At 36.1% G+C, this 20691-nt stretch overlaps 1 protein-coding gene across 11 annotated transcripts in view; it reads left to right on the forward strand.

Moving 5' to 3' along the window:
• Positions 1-20691, forward strand: part of LOC135203722 (calpain-A-like) — a 117199-nt gene that overhangs the window by 92772 nt on the left and 3736 nt on the right. For 7 of the 11 annotated variants that reach the window (XM_064233631.1, XM_064233630.1, XM_064233638.1 and 4 more), the window contains 16 exons: positions 1496-1672; positions 3000-3017; positions 5709-5778; positions 6404-6521; positions 7106-7240; positions 7481-7649; positions 7895-8167; positions 8640-8802; positions 9287-9450; positions 10400-10617; positions 11238-11280; positions 13085-13129; positions 15605-15743; positions 16079-16206; positions 16496-16691; positions 19043-19202. In XM_064233631.1, the coding sequence (XP_064089701.1) occupies positions 1496-1672; positions 3000-3017; positions 5709-5778; positions 6404-6521; positions 7106-7240; positions 7481-7649; positions 7895-8167; positions 8640-8802; positions 9287-9450; positions 10400-10617; positions 11238-11280; positions 13085-13129; positions 15605-15743; positions 16079-16206; positions 16496-16691; positions 19043-19152 (2166 nt within the window). In that variant the 3' untranslated portion in view covers positions 19153-19202. The remainder of the gene's footprint in view (positions 1-1495; positions 1673-2999; positions 3018-5708; positions 5779-6403; positions 6522-7105; positions 7241-7480; positions 7650-7894; positions 8168-8639; positions 8803-9286; positions 9451-10399; positions 10618-11237; positions 11281-13084; positions 13130-15604; positions 15744-16078; positions 16207-16495; positions 16692-19042; positions 19203-20691) is intronic. The other 4 variants (XM_064233633.1, XM_064233634.1, XM_064233632.1 and 1 more) reach the window with 4 other exon arrangements.

Raw genomic sequence — 20691 nt, forward strand, 5'->3', positions numbered from 1 at the left:
TATGTAAGCGTGTAATGCAACATGCTAGTTTATCATGTTTGTTGAAAACTTTCGTGCAGAGTTGTTTCTTAATTAACTGTAATTACTGTAATCTTTAGCCTATTGAGGTTTTACTTAATCATGCTTGTATGTTAACCCAAATAAATGTACATACTTTAGTGACAGCGCACTCTGTTCACATCTAAGGTTCCCTTAGTTTTAGTTCAACTCCTGGCAATAAATTAACAAAGCAGATGCTTTTCTTAAAGTCTGTTGCAAATTGGTTGAAATAAGGGACGAATCATATTCCTGGTAGTCAGTCAACTACTGTATATTTGAACCAAGGCCCCCAGTCTCAATATCCTGTGAAGGTATAACCATTTTTGAAGTAGCTATTAATATCCACTTGATGTAGCACAAATATTCTAGGTTTGTGTTTATTTAATCTATATTTAAGTAAAGTTTTGTCATATTGAAAACACCATTTGTAATCTGGGAGACTTCTTTAACTGCTCGTATGATCAGTCAGGTTCTGTTGGATATGCATAGGCATAGGTTCTTTGTTTTTGTGCTAATAAGTTTTAATGTCTGCTATTGTTGATGTGACTATTATTCATTTTCCATTGTGATTTAGAAGTTTACCAGTAGTATATGTGGACATCAGCTATTGATACAAGTACCTTAAAAACTGGTTATACGTTCAAAATAGCACCCGAAACATACATTGAGGAATATTTATGAAACGTCATAACTTCAAAAACTTTGTGAAAGATGATGGGTATTCACGGAATACGTTTCACATTTTCAATTGTTGACTTCAAAAAATGGTACGATGGTGATGAACAAGAAGAGGAGAGTGAGGAAGAGATAGAGCAGGAGTCGTACACATCGTCTTGTACAATTCAGCTTCAGAGAAGCGATTCACTTGAGGTATATATGGCTGAGGGGTTGTCGCTCTTTGGAGAGGTTTGGGTCGATTTGGACTCTGTAGAGTTTTGAATTCTGGATACAGTTTGGAAGTGCTTTGGGTTGAAGTCATAACTGAATTTGAATTATTATTACTATTATCACTATAGTTAGTTATATGTTGGCTCAAATGCAAAGAAATATGGAGCTAAACTTCTGGTCTGGTTTTAGAAGAAAAGGGTTTATAGTACGTTAGATTCCATATAGTTTTTTCAACTCCTTAAATACAATGGAAAGGTCACATTATTTTTGTTATGATGCAGTTACAAGGAGTAAATAAAAAATTTCTGGCAAAATATGTTCCAGCATTATTTGATATTACTAGGTCATATGTTTGGATGACCCTCTGTCAGTGTACATAGTTTATTTTAGAATTTTCCAGTTCTGTAGATACAGTTTCTACAGATCTATACTTATATTTTTTAATAAACTGAGGCATTCCTGTATTTAAGGCTTCAAATAAAATTTCTTCAGGAGGTAACGTATTACTTGTATCAGAGTGCTTAAAGGTCATGAGTCCTATGAACTTCATATCCTTTCACCCCAACAGTTCGGCGAGCGTGGATCTGGTCTCCGTCCCCGTGGCCAGGTGCAAGACTTCGCCTCCATCCGCCAGCAGTGCATTGACGAAGGGGTCCTCTTTGAGGATCCAGACTTCCCCGCACAGGACAGCTCCATCTTCTTCTCCCGCAGTCCTCCCAAGCCCTTCGAGTGGAAGAGGCCCCACGTGAGTATTACGTTGGATTGTCGAGTCTTCGGAAAAGTTTTCCTCGAGCAGGTTTTTGATAGAGGATTCAAGACGCTCGGTTGTATCTTAGGGAATATGTATCTTTGCAAGATGATTTTTTATTTGCTTGTTACTAAGATACTAATGAACTCAAGCCATGATTTTATAGTTTGTGTAGTATGTCTAGAATGCATTGTCTCTTGTCTTGAGAATATTAACTTTATTTTTAATTTGATAACTTATACTGTACTACGGTACTGTAGTTTTTATTGAGGACTGACAGAGGAATGATAGACAGTTGCATGGATTTCTTTAATGTAACTAATGAAATTTTGGAAAAAGTTTTTAGAATTCTTTTGTGTGAGGTCCATTTGATAATTCCAGACCCTTAATGCCTTGGTATTATTTTCATAGCTAAGTACCATATTAAGTTAATACAAAGGCATTTTCATATTTCACTGGACTGAAATTGAATGATTTCTGTATTGTTTATTTAATAATTAGGGTTGGTAAATGAATATACTACAGATGCTTGAATGAAAGCATCAGCTAATTCTAACTGACCAAAAGTACTGTATAGATAGATTTATAAATTGTCTTTTGCAAAGGTATTAGCAGTTTTATGAAAAGAATAGGTTGGTCCTTTGCTTCTTTGTACTTTTAAATTGAAAAAGTCTACTCTCATAGATAAGATACTAGTTGTAAAATGTGCTAAATTTGTTTTACATTGCTAGGAGTTGGTACCTTCCACATTGATATGCATAGCATTATTTGTACTGTATTCAGAGTAACCTTACCATTGTGTCTGTTAGCCTTTTCCCATTTCGTGGTTTAATCGAGTCCTTTCCCCTTGCCGTCTATCAAGTAATTTTTAAGTGTCTCATAACCCTTCCATCTTGTGGTGTACTTCGTAGATTGTAACAGGATCATTTACCACCCATTTTCTGTACTTAGTGAATAAAGGTCAGTTGAAAATATTTGGGCAGAAGTTTGATCAATATGTAGGTTATATCAAACAGAAATCATGTGCCCTTTTGTACACGAAAGAATTGTGTTGTCCAATTTAATTTGGCCTTATATGTGTTAGGATTAGGATTATATTGCCAAACATTGTATTGTCTTTAGTTGTGTTTAGAATACTGCATTGTACATAGAATACCTTTGTACAAGTAACCTCTAAACATTTTGTTTCCAATTGGCATGATTTTATGAAATTGCATGGAATATATTGGTCTTCTTTTTGATTTGGTGAGCGAGTCTCCTACGTTTTCGTTGTATCTACATCTGTGCATCTAATCCTAATACAGCAATACATTTCTTCCCCTAGGAGATCATGGCGCTCAAGGTATACTGTATAAAGCACACGTATACTCTGTGTTTCACAGCCAGGTTGGAGTATTAGTGCTAGAAAAGACATGTTTTTTACTTCATGCTTACTTGCTTGTAAATGTGCATCGCGTGAAAGTTTGTCCATCTGCATGCCACTAATATTAATTTAATTTTGACATTTTGTACTGTACGTATTCAGTGATGCTCACCCTGTACCTTATTTTGGCTAGGACTGTAATGTTCCTGTAAGTCCTATCACAGCGGCAGTGAGATTTGTAGGTTACACCTTAGAGCATCATTGTCACCAGAATCTCACCTTTTGTCTCGCCACTGCCAGGAAATAGATTGACGTCAAAGCAACAGATTTCAAATTTTCAAATTTCTACATTCAAGGCACTTCTATTTTTTAAGAGTTCACAAGCATGGTGAGATGACTCGAGGTCTTTAGAACGGACCGTTAGTCTAGCATTTACAGTTGGCGCATCCAAACGTTCCCAGGATTCGCTGCAATCATTGTGGTAACTTGTTAGGCACTAGAAAGCACAGTAAAATGGTTAGCCCAACCTGCACTATTCTCTCTCATCCACAATCTAGATCGTAAAGCTGTTCAAGACATGAGGCCCTTAGTGAAACGGGCAGCCTCATTTAAAGTAAAGGTACTCGCAAGGAAGCACTGTGTATGTCACCATTTCAGCCATATAGTAGTGAGGTTAGCGATGCTGAGTGAAAGTAGCACGCATTTAACCTCGAATAGTGTAAACTCAAGTCAAGTATATTTACAAAATCCTAGTGTCACAGAGAATTGCAAAGTTTTTTGTGTTTGTGAACACTGTGTAGCTTAAGTAAACTGCCATATTTATTGATTGCTCATCTTAGACACAGACAAATGTAGTCCATGAAAATATGTACAGCACTTGTTTTTTATAGATTACCCTCAGAGCTAAACACTTCAAATTCTTCATCAAAAGTTTACCAAACAATTAAAGGGACGTCTTATAAAATTTTAACCTTGTAACTCCCTTGCTCCCACATTCATCAGACATGTTTCACCATCAGAATCACTCAGAAACTGGTAGCCATGAAGTCCTGTAACTCTCAAACTGTGTTGCTTTTTGGTAATGTTTGACAGTGTGCCTTAGTTAGACTTGACAGGTTTTTACCCTCTTAGATTAGTTGCTGACTCAATCTGGCCCTGAAGAAATAGAAAAATATTTGATGCTAAAAGGAAGAAGCAACATTTGCAAGATAAAGTGTATACTGTACCATACCTGTACCTGTTTGGTGTGTGTTAAATTTTTACAGTTGTACAGGAATACTATAGCAATATGGTAAATAATGTAGACCCTTTAGAATATAGATTAAATTGGGTTGCAGTTAATTGGTAAGTAAAGTAAAACTGGAAGTTTGCAGGAAAAATTGTAGAATTATAAGTTGCCAAGTGAATTCAGAATGTATAGGGATCTTAGTTTATTTAAAGATTACTAATACAGTATTGTATTGCTGCTTCTAACTTGAACCTGTTATGAAATGTGTTTTAAAAGAAGCCATCCCTACTTGTTTAAAATCCACACGATCACATCTTTTAATATTCAGGAAGTATTGCATTGAATGTACAAGCATTACTTTATGCAAGATTATCTCCACAGTGGTGATTGATTGATGCTTGATTCCACTGGCTGTTTGTAGGTCATACATAACCTTGATATTTTAATGAGGTTTATGTTGCAAAAACATGCTTTCATTTTATCTTAGGTTATGTCATGTTGCCAAGGGACTCAATCAATGGAGCAAAGTTGGCTTAGATTTTTAGTTACAGGAGAGTATATAGCTTTGCCTCTTGTTAAATAAGGTGATAGATAGAAACAAAGTCAGATGGGCCACTGTTCTATCAAAGACGAGGTTGTTAGTGAAATGATCCAAGTATCATTGTTTATTTTCCATGTAGCAGATGATGCCAAGCAAACTAGGTCTCTCTGTTTCAAATGAAAAGTATTTTTAGTTGATGAATTTCTATAAAGAAGCCATTATTCAAGATATAGCTCTACTAGTCATTTTTATTTATCTCAACTGAAGTTGAAAAATGTCAACATATTCTAACGCTGGAGTACCGTACTTGTTTAATGCATTTTACAATGGTAAATCATTGACCCCAGTAACTCATGGAATCAAGCTCAATGGGTCATAAAACAGAACGATCAGTTTATCCCCCCCCACCCCATGAGACCCCCCATTCATAAGCATGTACATTCATACACACTGTCATCCTCGTTTAAAGTCTGTCATAAATATTTGGACCGGCTTGTGATAAGTTCTGCTTTGAATATGCAGTATATGTATATGTATACAGTGCAATATTTTAGACTTGGTTCACTGAACACCTTTATGCTTTACCATATCCCAGTTTCATTACATGTGATGAGGTCCATTTGTGGTAATGATAGTATTGAAATACTGAAATCTCTTATTCCAGTTACTTTTAAGAAAGTGGTTCACATGTTTATTGTCTTTGTGTAAGTTTTTCACTTTATGTTCCGTGTGAAATACGTTGCAGTTTACAATTATTGGCTTCTAGGAAAATGCACATAGTGGCAAGACAGATTCTCAGCTAGATAGTGTTTGTAAGGCAACTATTCATAGGATTTAGGAGTTAAATTCGTAACCATAACTACACGAGCAGAATAACCTATCTCGTCTTCCAAATCTACAGGAAATCACTGGAGAACCTCAACTCTTCATTGATGGCGCTTCTCGTTTTGATGTCAAGCAAGGAGAACTTGGTTAGTGTATTTTATTCTCTAGTTACCTGAGATTTGTGAAGGTATGATGAAACCACATTTTTGAAAACTCAATACAATTGATTGTTCCCACAAGCAATTGCAGGTCTAGACTCATTGTCTTGTTGTGGATGTAACTAATAGTATAGTCTTCCAGGTTGCAGTTCCATTACGCAGTAGTTATCAAGTTGATTTGCCCCAAATTTCTAATCTTGATGTTGCATTTTGTAAATTATAGTTGTATAACATTATATGTTCAATTTGTAATCATCATTGTAAGCTTATTTATATATTTATCAGGCTATTTACATTTTTTTTTTTATAAAATGGTTGATCTTACCACTCATAGGAGGATGTGAGTCATTCGGGACACTTAGTCACCTTTTGTTGACATTTTACAAATTCATTCACCCCTCGTTACATCTCTTGGTGACATTTTGGGACTTTTGCAAGATGAATTCAGATTAAACTGTTTTGAAAGTAGAGGATTTTCTCTCTCTCTCTCTCTCTCTCTCTCTCTCTCTCTCTCTCGCGTTTCCTGGTATTTCTTAAATAGAATCGGTAATTTTGAAGAATTTGTGATACTGGATTTCATCAAAACATTGTTCCTTGTACTCCATTCTCGTAGGTGACTGCTGGCTCCTGGCTGCCGTGGCCAACTTGACCCTGAACAAGCGTCTCTTCTATCAGATTGTGCCAAGTGATCAGAGCTTCGGCGATAACTATGCCGGCATCTTCCACTTCAGGTGAGTTGTGCACTTAAATCTTTAAAATAGTGAGTCGTCAAGTACCTAAAGAAAATGTTTAAAAGCTGATACGGTAGATAGGAATGTGGAAAAGAGAATGGGAGAGGTTGACTTAGGAAACGAATGATAATTTGAATTTGTAAAAATGGAACTAGAGGAATCATGGGAGAACCTAGCAGAGGTTTGATCATGTTTTTTATGAGAGTACCTCTTAATGGTATCTTGTTGGGAGAGAATTTTGTATACTTTTCATTTTACTCTTCTCAAATTTTGAAGTAGGTCTTATTTTCCAAAGTGTTCATCAGATACTCAGGTGATTAAAGTCCACACAGTAAAAGAAAATAGAATGCTGTACAGTTTTTCTGTAAAAAAGGGAAAGCGTACAAAGTTTGAGAAAGTGTTATCCATAGTCAAAGTTGATTACAGGAACAGAACCCAGAAATTCAAGTGATCCTGCAACAAGATTGCTGAATAGTTTTACCTTCTCTACCCTTCTGTACTATATTTCAATGTAGAGTATCTTTCAAAGCATGTAGTTTTCGGTTTTTCAGTCAAGGAGTTCCATTTCTACACTCCTTTTCCAGATTTTGGCAATATGGACGGTGGATTGATGTGGTGGTTGATGACAGACTCCCAACGTTCTATGGTCGGCTGGTCTTCATGCACTCCGAAGAGAGGAACGAATTCTGGTCTGCACTTCTTGAGAAGGCTTACGCTAAGTACGTTATGCTAAGAAGAAGTTTTTTGCAGAAAATAAGTTTAACATTGTAGAAGAATTATTAATTATTTGTAGAATGCATACATTTGTACTGAACAAGACAGGAGATCCTTTTTGACAGGCAGGATTTCATAATAGAGAACATGTGAGAAAAAAAAAAGATAAAACAGGTCAAAACAGATAAAAACTAATTAAACTTGATATGAAGGATTTTAATTTTGATACCTTCCAAAAATTTCAGATTGCACGGCTCTTACGAAGCACTGAAGGGAGGCACCACTTGCGAGGCCATGGAAGACTTCACTGGCGGTGTCTCTGAAATCTACGACCTGACAAAAGCTCCGCCAAACCTCTTCAGTATCATGCTCAAGGCTTATGAACGTGGATCGCTCATGGGGTGCTCCCTGGAGGTAAGTGGTCTTAGTGTCCATGTAATTTGTCCGCATTTTTTTTTTATTGTGCCACCACCAGACGAGTAATGAGCGTCGCTCGCAGGAAGCTGGTCGCACAAAATATTTTTTATGAATTGTTCACATTTTGCTCAGGTGACGTAATATGTCATCAGTTGAGACTAGGTTTCAGCAGTGGAGCGAATAGGTCGTTCGTTTATTCGTGTAGTCGTATTGATTCCTCGATAGAAATTATTTTCTTTCAGCCTGATCCCAATGAGGTAGAAGCCCGCTGCGATAACGGCCTGGTCCGTGGCCATGCCTACTCGGTGACGAGAGTCAAGTATTGCGAAATCAACACCCCTAGGGTCTCGGGCAAGATTCCCCTTGTACGTATCAGGAACCCGTGGGGTAACGAAGCAGAGTGGGTAGGGCCCTGGAGCGACAAGAGTCAAGAGTGGCAGTTCATTCCTGAAGAGGAGAAAGAAGAGATTGGCCTTACCTTTGAGCATGATGGAGAATTCTGGATGTCTCTCAAGGTTTGTGTACTGCATTTTGAATTTATTTCCAATGGTTTATGGTAGACAGACTTTGTACAGTAGTATGTATATATGTATGTCTGAGTATATGGCTGACAGAATGTGAGAGAAAAATAAGTAGCAAGGTGTAGGAAGGTATCTTACAAAATTATATATAAAAACTAACTTAGAGTCTTTAATAATTTATAATGTATTCTAGAGGGACAATAAAAGTGTAAAAAACAATTTCAAAAGGCTTTATCAAATACAAAGGGGAGAATGTGTCATTGATTGTGTATACGAATCTTTTTACATGTTGAGTGTGAGGTTATTTGGTCTCTGTGATCATTTTAAATCCAGTAAAGCAAAATAGCTGTGATGTCCCAGAAGACCTTAATCAGAAGTAAGTTACAATAAGGAAATGCATTTACAATGTCACTGCAACAAAACTACCACAAAAGTCCTGGGAAATGAGAAAGTAAATTTGTCGCAGGACTTCTTGGTCAACTTCACCATGCTGGAAATGACCAACTTGAACCCCGACTCCATCGAAGACGAGGACATAACAAGCTCCGTCCACCACAAGTGGGAGATGAGCGTATTTGAAGGGGCTTGGATTAGAGGCTCGACGGCTGGAGGGTGCAGGAACTTCCTTGGTGGGTGTTACGTGATGATGATGATTTGTTGTTTTTGTATATAATTTGAGGTGTTACTGAATAAGTCTGTGACAGTGATGTAGTTTGGCATGTTGATTCTTGAATATTATATTTCTGTTTGATGTATATAGTTCATTGAAATGATTACACATGTTTTATTTGTCCTCCATGTTCTGTTCAAAGGATTTTCAGGGCTTGAAGCCTTCCGTTCACATCCAAATGCTAATCTGATTCGTCTAAAAATTCTTGAATAATATATTTATATTTGATGTATGTCATACATTTAAATTGTTTCACATGATTTGAATATGTCTTAATGTTGTGTTCAATAGATTATCATGACTTAAAGCCTCACGTTCCTATCCCATTATGCACAGTTTAAAGATGATAACCAGCTAGTATTGGGATGAAGCATCAAGTGTTTATAAAACAGCACTTTTTCAATGCATTCTTTTTTTCTTTTACATCTGAATTGTATTTTCAGACTCATTCTGGCACAATCCTCAATACCGAATCACCCTGACGGAAGTGGACGACGACGACGACGACAATAAGTGTACGGTCATCGTCGCCCTCATGCAGAAGAACAGGAGATCACAGCGTAAACTGGGTTTAGAGTGCCTTACTATTGGCTTTGCCATATACCATGTAAGTTCTTGAAGCATTCTTGGGGTTCTTGGTACTTCATAAAGATTGCAGTCATGTACATAGTTCGAAATTTATTTGGAAAAGAAAGATTTTGTTTTACTGGAATCAGTTGCATCAATAGAATTTTAGGTGCTCTGCTTTCAAGTGGTGCTTGTTTATCTAGAAGAATTTTATTCTATTCTTGGTTGTGAACTTTCACTGAAGGCAGCATAAGTGTCCCAGAGGAGCAGGGAATTTAGTACATTTTGGAAAATATTTCTTTAAAAATTTTAACAAAAGGAAAGTGATAATGATAGTCAGTATCTATTGAACAGTTTGAACATAATTTACCACTTTTGTGAAGCCAGCTGGGAAATGCCAAAGTTAAGGAAAAAGTAAACTTGTCAAGTTAAAAATTGTAGTGAGGTAAAGTTGAAGAAGTTGAACAGCCAAGTATAGGTATAGACCAAAGAAAGGTGAAAAGTAACTGGCAATAAGTTTTTTGCAGCTGGGGAGATGAGCGTGTTTTGGAAAAAGTATTTTAATGCCGTTTCGCTTTAGGTTGATCGTATTTCATGCATTATCTTTCTGGGGTTCTCAAAGAAATTGTATCGTAACTCTTCACAAGTTTTTTCTCATATGTTGAATCAAATATCAGTAATGTTGTATAGGCAGTCACCACTTAATGAAAGCATCGTTTAATGGCGTTCTGGTTTTACAGCTCTTGGCTAATGACGCCAACTAGAATTTAAGTGCCAGTGGGCAATTTTTGGTGCCGGTAAGCAGTTTATCGGCATCAGTAAGTGGTTTATTGGTGCTTATGGCATCTTAAATGCCATTTATTACCATAAATATTATGATTTATTGGTTAACGTTTTTTGGTTATCGGTTCTCAGCCTTAGATTGTTTTCATGAATTCCTAAGTGTATGCTGAACAGCCGTGTCTTACATCCAATTTTGTCTTCCTCAGTTGCGTGATCCTGACAGTGCACCCCGGCCTTTAGATCACAGCTTCTTCAAGTACACGGCCTCTGTGGCCCGATCCCCGTCCTTCATTAACATGCGTGAGGTGTCTTGCCGTTTCAAGCTACCTCCAGGAACTTACTGTATTGTTCCTTCCACCTTTGAACCCAACGAGGAAGGTGAATTCATCTTGCGTGTCTTCTCTGAGAAAGCCAACGAGATGGAGTGAGTAGATATATGATTCAGATGTTCTGGTTTTATATGTAGCATTCGGATTTAGTATACAGGATTCGTTTTGCTCGGTATTTTTAGATGATATATGTGAAAGGGCAGTTTTTGTTGATTTTTTCATAGTTAAAGATGGTAATATATTGATGCAGGTAAATGTCCAGAATTATGATTGAGTTTGGCTATAAACATTTTTTTTTTCTTCCATACATTTCTTTCATTAATAATAATACAACAATCTTCAATAACAAGGAGTCGTTAAACATTTTCATTGTACATGTAACAAGAAATATGAAATATTGTATATGTAGTGAGATTTGTTTTATAATGAAAAATTATTTCTGCAGTATATATACTTTTAGGAGGGAAGACCACAAAGGCATTGAACAATGTTAGAAATATCAAGGTTGTGAAGAATTGGAAACTGGTTATCATTTTAAGAACTTGTATAGCAGTTCATGTCACTGGGGTTATTTTACATCGGGAAAGTATTTGATACAAGTAACAAGACATTCTGAACTCTCCAGTGAAGTGAGTTCCTATGACTGCATAGTAAGTACTTCCCCTCTTATTGCAAATGTTGTTCTTTTACGTTAATGTGATTTTTATGTTTCCAGAGAGAATGACGAAAGCGTCGGCGTTGGAGAGGTTGACGAAAGGGTAAGTCATTCTTTTATTCATTCTCTTTATTTCCTTCAGATCATGGTTGGTCAAGGTAAGGTAATGGCTTGCAGGTAAACAAGAAATCAGCAAAGATCATTTTAATTTTATTGTTGTGTCCATCTTGATAGGAATATTACCCTAGCCCAGGAATTCTTTGCAGCAGCTTGTATGTTCTTGGCAGTGTTGAGTTATTGTAAATATAATTGTGCTTATGCCTTTGTTAATGCCCTGTTTTTATGTTATTACTCCCTATATGGAAGAATAGTAGTCTTTTTATACCTCCGTTTGTGTTCAACTGATTTCCGATGTGTAGCATTACGTACTTTAGGGATTTACCTTCCATTAAGTTTGTAATAGTACATTTCTGTGTGTACATAATGTAAATACTGTACAAATAGTGTCCATGTTTTTTCATTGTAGTAAACATCTGTTAACACACAACTCTTTGTAAGTAGGTTGAAAGGTATTTGAAGGCAATGTTTTGATATCTATACCAATGGCACTACAATTGAAGGAGAGAATCAAATTTCAAAAGCTTCCTCGCCTCCTATTATGTAGTAGATGACGAACATTGAGACTTATTACAGACCTGTAGATCTTCGCAAAGACTTTATACCTCCTATTATGAAGTAGACGACGAACACCGAGACTGATTTCAGACCTGTAGATCTTGCAAAGGGGAAGGATTTGTTCTTGAAGGAAAAAAAATGGTAAAGTCAAAGAAGTTGGAAATCTAAATCTTAATACCAGTGTCATTTGTTAGATGTTGCTTAGCGAAGCATGGGTCAAGGGGATTGGTTTTGTCATTTTAATCTTCCTTCTACTGTTGAAGACTTATTCTCGCAGCTGAAAACATGAATTAAACTGATTTAGCATTTGTGTGGATGGGTGTGAAGCAAGATTGCTTTTAGATTGTCACCCCCTTAGGTATTGAAGGCAGCTTTGAAAATTACAGTAATGAATGCTGTTTTAGAGGAGATTTAGTTTTAGCCAGTGGTCCCTGACCCATCTGAGTTATTAGCAGCACTTGTTCGGTAGAGTTGAACTACATATACTGTACCACATAGTTGAAGTGAAGGAATATAGCTATTAATGTATAACCTGGCCTTCTTTTATTTTTAAATACATAGAACAGGCAGCCCCTAGTTATCGACGGGGTTTCTGCTCTGACGGCTTAATGAATAGCAAAAATCGCCAGTAACAAAAAATCAGCGATTTATGGCGGCAATAACCAGAAATCTGCTCATCATGGTGCTGAAAATCTGTGATTTTTAGTGCCAGACAAGCCCCATCAAACCGGATCACCAATAACCAAGTCCGCCGATAACTGGGGACTGCCTGTACTCATATTTAAGGTCAAACTCCCATGGATAAACTATAGGTTCAAGTAAAAAAAAAAAAAAAAAAAAAAAAAAAAAAAAAAAAAAAAAAAAAGAAAAAATATCTGGTAAGTCAAAAACCTAGTTTGCAATGGTAAGTACTTGAAGCTTTGCCAGTTGCCATAATCTTTGTACATAGATGTTTTCTAGTGAAAGGCTTATTTTTTCTATTTCAGCGTATGAAAAACACTCATATTTTATTGTTTTTAACCTAGTGTGCGCCATCTATGCTATCTCACTTTTGCAGGGGTTAGCGTAAACCTCTCTCTAAAACTGCTGCTTCTAATTTTCCTCTGGGAGCGTGGTAATGGTCATCTTACTTTTGTATCGATGAGATTTTTCTAATAGCCTCATAAGGGCCTTCCTCAACATTTTCAAGGTGTTGCTTTTGCACTGTTCTCTCACTTGCTTTGCTCATGCAGGATGATGGACCACCAGGTATCCCCAGAAGCTCACTGGTGCCGAAAGTAAGTGAAATGGGAGACCCCGTTTTGGAGTGGATTTTGAGTTGCACGCTGTATCCGAACACATTATTCCTTTGCTCGAATTTTACCGTGCTTGTTGTCCTGGTTTATTTTTCCCTTTTGTTTCCAGTAACACCTGAACTGTGTTGATATTTTTCAGTTTGGTTTGAACTGTTCCAGACTCAGTCTTGAGTAATTAGGTGTCTGATTCCTAATACGTATACATTATCATGTACATACATCCTCATCAGACACAAACTACAAGATTAGTTGATTGAAACTTTCTTCGTTAACTTCAGTTTGATGACAAATTAACATTTTATAAATATAATGAAAAATTTAACATTACAAATTAACATTTTATAATGTTACAAAAAACTTAACATTGTAGGTTACTTAACGTCCCTTTGAGGTCAAATAAGTACGTAATGTAATGTGATTAACACTGTCTACATAAAGACGATATTAACTGCATACAGGTATTAAATCTTTATAACATTTGTTGAAAAGTTTTGTATAATGTCATTACTTACAAATGATTAGTTGGATAACTTACAAATAATTTTCTAGGTACCTGGCCATCTCTTTTTTGTAGATTGTTCTATAATAGGCCAGTGCGAGGTTTCTGTTCAATTTTTGGGATTGTTGACAGGTATACTATTCAAAGGTTAGCATTATCTATTTTGAAACATGTGAGTATACCCTGATTAAAGTTCCTAAATTTGACATTGTCAACAAAATCCAGCATTTCATCGTGAACTACCTTATTGGCTCTTATACTTGTGAATTTTTGGTATATTGAAAACATCTTCTAATGAGTATTGCAAGGGAAAGTATGTAGAAAGCTTAAGAAAAAATTAGCGGAATTGAATAGCTGAATCTTGGGGGTATCAATTATTTATAGGGTTCATTCTTGTAAGGCAAAAAGCTATTATAGCTAGCCATCTTTGTGGGATGAGAACTTCAGTGCTCCTATTCTCAGTTATTGTCTTCGATCTTTATTTTAGATTATTTTGTGTAATGAATCTTTGCGGTTATAATTGTACACTTTTTCTTGTCTTTTCTCAAATTTATTCCATCGTTTTTATATGCAGCAAATTTTGTGATGTTAATTTTTAAAAAGGACAGTTTATTTGCATGGCAACTTTATTCCATTTTAGAAATACTGCTGGCAGTATAAGATTAGCATGTGACTTTGAGACAGGTAGGGTACACTGGATGATACAAGTTTCATACTTGCTGGTTCTTCAGTTACACATCTTGTACATACACATGCATTGACAGGTAACACAAGCTTATGCACACTGTAGAATAGATTTCACAGTTACACAACAGCTTTTATCAGGTGGCATATCAGTGGTAGTTATACATTGTTACTTTATCATGTATCACTCAGTGGTTTAATTTCTTAACACAAAGTCAATGTATTACACAACAATAATTCACCAAAGAACAGTCTTTTCACAATGTAAGAACTTTGTTCATACACATTTTAAGTACCTGTATGTTGTTGAATTGATATGATGCAAAATAATCAATATGTAGTTTATTGGTAACATCTTGATTTAAGATAAAGTAAATTTTCATATTTTAAAAGTGCCAAAAGGGGAGAGTTTGCATTTAAAGAAAACTTTATTATATAGGAAACAGTTTTACAGTTAATACTTTGTATGAAATGATCAGCCAGTCTTCCTAATTGAAAGAGAAAATCCACAAGTACTGGGAGAACATTACATTGTACCGATATGACACTAACATGTCACCGAATGCTAAACTTTCCGTAGGGCACATTTGAAAGTGGCAAGCGATTTTACATAAGCAAGGGTTATTTCAGCTCAGAATGGCGAATTTTTATAGCTTTCTTCATTCATTCAGTCCAGTACACTATTTGTACATAATTTGGCCTTTCATCAGCAGCAGCTTGAAAAATGCAGAATATGAGTCTCTTGAAATCTACATATTTAGAGGCTTGATGATTGAAGTGCTTCCTTTTGTAGTCGTAGTTTGCTCTGTCGATGAGACTTGTCAGATGTTCCTTCTCTGGGGCGGCATTGTTCTTATTGTTGTTGTGGAACAGAAGTTTTCTGTTGTTATGACCCAACTGCAGCCTTTATTGAAGACCAAAAAGGATTTGACTTGTGCCAGTTTTCATTGGCAAAGGCGACGTGTATTTTCCATGGTTTGTTACCCTTCTCCATTTGCTACCGAGTGGATTGAAGCCCTGGCCTTTTTCTTGAATGCTCATAGTTTTTATTGCTAGCGTTTTCCTCCTTGTTCTCTCCCTTAGGCTGTCTTGTCTGTTCCTTTAACAGACCATAAGATTGGTTTTTATCAGTTGACAAATTTCATTATTTCTTAACTTGTTCTCTTGTTCTTTTTTAAGAGGACAGTTTTAGTCACACATATGACTGTCAGAACTTTATTTACTAACTGAATCTGTAATTGCTTGGTGGGTTTTTCATTCTCCGTCAATTTCAGGTCAAACCAGAGGGTGACGAGGCCCAGCAGATCGAAGCCGATGAAAGGATCCGAGGCTTCTTTGGAAGGGTGGCTGGCGAGGACCTGGAGATCGACTGGCAAGAGCTGCAGGATGTTCTCAACTATGCTCTCAAGAGAGGTAAGGTTTCATCTGTTGACAGTTGTTGTTTTTGCACCTTAACCAAATTTTAAGAGATGTTCAAAATTTTTGTGGGTTTCAGTCACTCAGAATTAATTGCATTAGTGTACTGTATCTCCTGTTTTGAAGGTCATTACCCAGGTGCTGGTTTGTAAGTTTGTGATCGGCTTAAAGTTTAATCTTGTAAAAGTGTTTTTTTTACAAGTTGTTTGTTATTCACCAGACATTAGTTATATGGGAGTCTAATTATTTATTCATATCACAACTTTCCCTGTGGTGCTACAATCACACTCATTTATTTTTGAGATTTTTCAATCGCTGCGTCTCGCTTTCAGAGTTTGATTTTGATGGCTTCTCCAAGGACGTGTGCCGCAGCATGATTGCCATGCTGGATGTGGATCGCTCAGGAAAACTTGGCCTACAGGAGTTTGTCTCACTGTGGACTGACATCAGACTCTGGAAGGTACAATGCTTGTTGGAGAAGAAAATTTGATATTCAGTAATGAAAATGATGAAAGTGCTCTTTGGTATGATAGCTCTCATGAACAGTTTTGGTTGCAAGACTGTTGCCTCAAGTTAGATTGCCCTAAACCTGTTCTGAATTACAGTAGTATTACGGAAAGTCAGGTTAATAAGGTTTTAACTGCGAATCTTTCAAATGTTTGATGATTTTCTCATACAATGTTAAGCGTCATCTTTCCCACACGTTGTGATACCATTTGGATAAGCAAGTAAATCCTTATCTCCAACAGAATGTGTTCAAACTCTACGACAAGGACGGTTCTGGCAAGCTCTGTTCGTTTGAGCTGCGTCAGGCCCTGAACTCGGCGGGTTACAGACTCAACAACCACGTCTGCAATGCGCTGATGCTCAGGTACGGCGACAAGGAAGGCAAGATCTCCTTCGACGACTACATCATGTGCTCGACGAAGTTGAAAACGATGATGGGTATGTAGTGTGGATTTCGGGAGGCTGTATCCAATTTATCATGATTAGTTGAGATTGCCTGTGTTTTCTTTTCTTTTCTTTGTTTTCATTAATGAAAGTAACCAACACAGACATCTTACACTGTGAAGTATAGTGTACTTTGACTGCTTGATGTAAGGTAGGAGAAAGTGCTTTACGCAAAGGCACAGTTGCATCGTGAGTCCCTGTGACCGTAGGAGGATTTTTATATGTGTATGACTGCGCACTTGCTGTTCTGTAGTTTAAATGTATGAGTATTTTTTTTATTGAATTTTCAGTAGGTTATACAGTTGGACAACTCCTGCATCACAGAAGGTATGATAGACCATCTAGGATGTCATTTTGTGATGATGATGGCAATCCTGTATGTGTATTTTTTGAAGCCATAACCTTCCTTTTCTGCAGTCAATGTTGTGTATGTAATTACTGATATATGTTTGTTTAAGTAGCCATTGTGTAACTTCTTTATGTACTATAAAAGTTATATAATTATTCTTTAAACTCTTATGTCCACTAAAGTAGCTATTGCATGTCCCCAGTTCATTCAGAGAAAATACGCATCCAGATTTAAACTGATAAATTTTTTGTGAAATCGTTTATATTTTGTAAAAGTGGCTTCAAGTTATTCTATTTTGAATATTGATACATAGTTTTTCATAGGCTGCAGCTTATAAGCTTTTTGTATTTTTTGAAAAAAGATGTTTGTTTAGCTTCGGTTTTCGTTTTCCGAGACGAGTGTATGTTTGGTTGGGGCTGCCTGTTTATAGTGTGAAAGTCTGTATTAGGATAAGGCAATAGTACTATATACAAGCAATAAAAGGCATTGTATACATCAGTTAAGGCCAAAAAACACATTTTGCGACCTTTCCGTGGTCCTCTCAGTTCAATATATAAATAATTAAATGCCTAGGCTTAAACTAATCACTGTGACCTTCAGATCGATAAATTGAAATCTGAAGAGATACTCCCTCACCAGAAAAAGAAATGCCAAAATTGATTCTTTTTGATACTGTACATGTGAAAATTCCTATGCCGTCAATTTAACTAGTTTAGTCTTAGAGGAATTGATGGTATTTTGTTGGAGTAGGACCTACTGATGGGGGTTTTATGGGATAAAATTCATCTTTTGTGGCTGGTTAAATATTGTTTATATAAAGTTTGAATTTCGTAAATATTTTTTTTTTTTAAAGCACCTGTTAAGTCTAATTTTGAGTGTTATGCTTCATAGCTTTGATCCAAAAGCATACTGTTCGGTAAAGAATTCTTAGCAGACCAAGCTTAATTTTGAACAGTTAGCATTTCTCTGGCTTTATAGTGATGTCGATGTGGCTATTATTTTTTTATTGGATTTTTTTTACCTACTTTGTTTTACATTTTTACATTTTCATGTTTTTGTTTTAACACGTTGAATGTGAATGTGTTCCGCCATGGTCCTTGTATGAAGATTTTGTGTGATATGTTGTCCCCATTTTAATTATTTTTTTATTTAGTTTGTCCGTGATCTTAATTCCATCTCCTCACATCCCATGTTACAGCATTTGTTAGTAGATTGGAGTCGGGGATTAAAAGATGATTCGTTCCTGAAAAGCTGATTTATAGCTCAGCGTAACTTCACAAACTAATAATACGATGTAATTAAATGCAGCCTTATCTTATGATCATTCATGCACCCTTGTAATACCCTTTTATGTAATTTTTGGGAAACTAAGAAATTCACAATACCATGATAATCTGTTATGTAAGAAAAATTCAAAATTATATACACAAAAAACACAAAGCCTTTCAAACTCCTGAATTATATTAACTGAGGAGGAATACCGTTCAAATGTTCAAAAGTCTTTGTGTTTTTTGTGTATATAATTGTGGATTTTTGTTACATATCCCTTATAATGTTACTTCCCAAATTGCTGTGCTTCCTTTCTGTATTCGTGAATCCAGTCAGTTTACGCTGTATTAAAACTTATTGATAATTTCATGAAGGCATAACCCTCACTGAATTCACAGTACGTAAACAAAACCTGCATGATTGTGAGAAACTTTCCTCATTAACATCAAATCAGTGGACTCTCATATTTGGTGTTTGAAATGTGTGTGTTTCCCTTCCATTTTGGACTTTAGTGTCCTTGGTATTTTATGTTTTTTCTTTCTTATGATTTACCATTTTTTATTTCAGTTTTTGTCAATTTTTTTACGTTGCACTTGCGCACATCTGTCGACAGCGACAGTTCACTACTGTGCACTGATGTAAAGTAAGGTGTTCATTGGTCTCTCCTGCCCTTCATAATATATCTTGAAAGACCCATGCCTATGTGTCCCTTATCACTCGTCTACAGGCCTTGAGGACGACCCCGAAAGGTTGCAGGAGTTCATAGATGAGATTATGGCCGAACAGGAGGCGAGAGAGGAGCAAGAAGATGAGGAACAAGAGCAGTATGAAGAGTAGTATCCAGGACATAATTGTTCCTTGGAGACTTGCTGTTAGGATACCAAGATGTAAACAAACTGCTTTTGTTTTTAAGATTATGTGTCTCAATAACTCTTATTATCAGTGAAGGGGGAATTGTACAGATATGGTTATACATCCTTGTGCTTTGGCTTCTCGTTGTCATCCCGCCGTCAGCATTTTGTGTCTCGACAGTGCGCAAGTTGCCTGTTGTAGGCCACACGCAAACACACACACATTGCATGCACTATACGAGTTTTTGCCTTGCTTTTGTGGTTTTGGGAGGGTTTGGTTTCCTGCTCTTCAGATGCTGTAGATTGTATATCAGTCAGACAGAGTTTGAGGTATGCTTTAACCTAATCATTATTGACTTTGCTGTTAATTTAATTTAATTTGGAGTTCCTGTACTCATTTATATCCAGAATATGGCTCTGTCTGGCTTTAGATATATAATCTAAAAAAAAAAAACACCTTTTAATGCTGAAATTGCTTATATGAATGATTTATGGGATTTTCTGTTTGGTGTGTTAAAGCATACTTAAGTCTACAAATACTGTGCTAGTAACAGTGGTGTTTCGAATATGGGACCTTACAGTCACTGCCCTTTAGTAGCATCAGTTTTTGAGTGCATTTTTAATCCAAGTGGTGACGAGCACTTACAACAATTGGCAGCTCAAGGTAAAGGTGGTGAAGGCTTCTCTAAGTCCTTTCATTTGGTTCGTGGTTCATTCATAAATAGAAGGTAATTAAGTCTAAATAAATTCACATTTTGATGGTTTTCTAGTGATTTCTTCCTTCTCTACACTGCAACTGAACATAAGCGATTGATTTTAGCTGCCTAAATATTATTCACAGTTAAATTTTGTGTTCTTGTGGTTTGGCCTGTGTTAATTTTGTTAATTTCATATCTGATTATGGAATGTGTCTTTTTAAGCTAGTCCAATAATCTTTCCTTTCGGTCATTGTGTAAAAATTTGATTTTGCATCGTTACCCAAACTAGCGTTTGTTGCACAAATTCAGATAGTACTCATATTGATGAAGTTGCAGTGTAGGAAACTGTGGTAGACATCCTTACCACAAATTTTCTTTGGAATATTAAATATATCTAAAAAACTTATTGGAGCACATGACCTTTGATATTGAATCTGAGTTTTTTTTTTTTTTTATATATATATACTGAAGCACATTGTTTGTTGAGGGAAGAAATTCCTGCCTGTTAGCAATCTTCTTTTCCTTGTAATATTGGAAAGGACTGTATGTACTTTGACTGTTTCTCTATCAAAAATATTACTAATCCTTTGCTTAACAAATAACAGCACTAGAAGGTTGGCTCTCTGGAAACAGCACAAACAGATTTAATCAACCTAATGAATTACCCATAATATATATTAGATTAACTTTGCCTTTTGATATACAATGCATCATAATAATTTTTATGTAGATATGTACAAGTATGTATTTGTAATTCTAACTGAAAAGCATGACTAGGTAGTACATTGGAGTACCCGGTACTGTACTCTATACTGTAATCCAAAATC

The sequence above is a fragment of the Macrobrachium nipponense genome, chromosome 36, assembly GCF_015104395.2.
Source record: "Macrobrachium nipponense isolate FS-2020 chromosome 36, ASM1510439v2, whole genome shotgun sequence".
NCBI lineage: Eukaryota > Metazoa > Arthropoda > Malacostraca > Decapoda > Palaemonidae > Macrobrachium > Macrobrachium nipponense.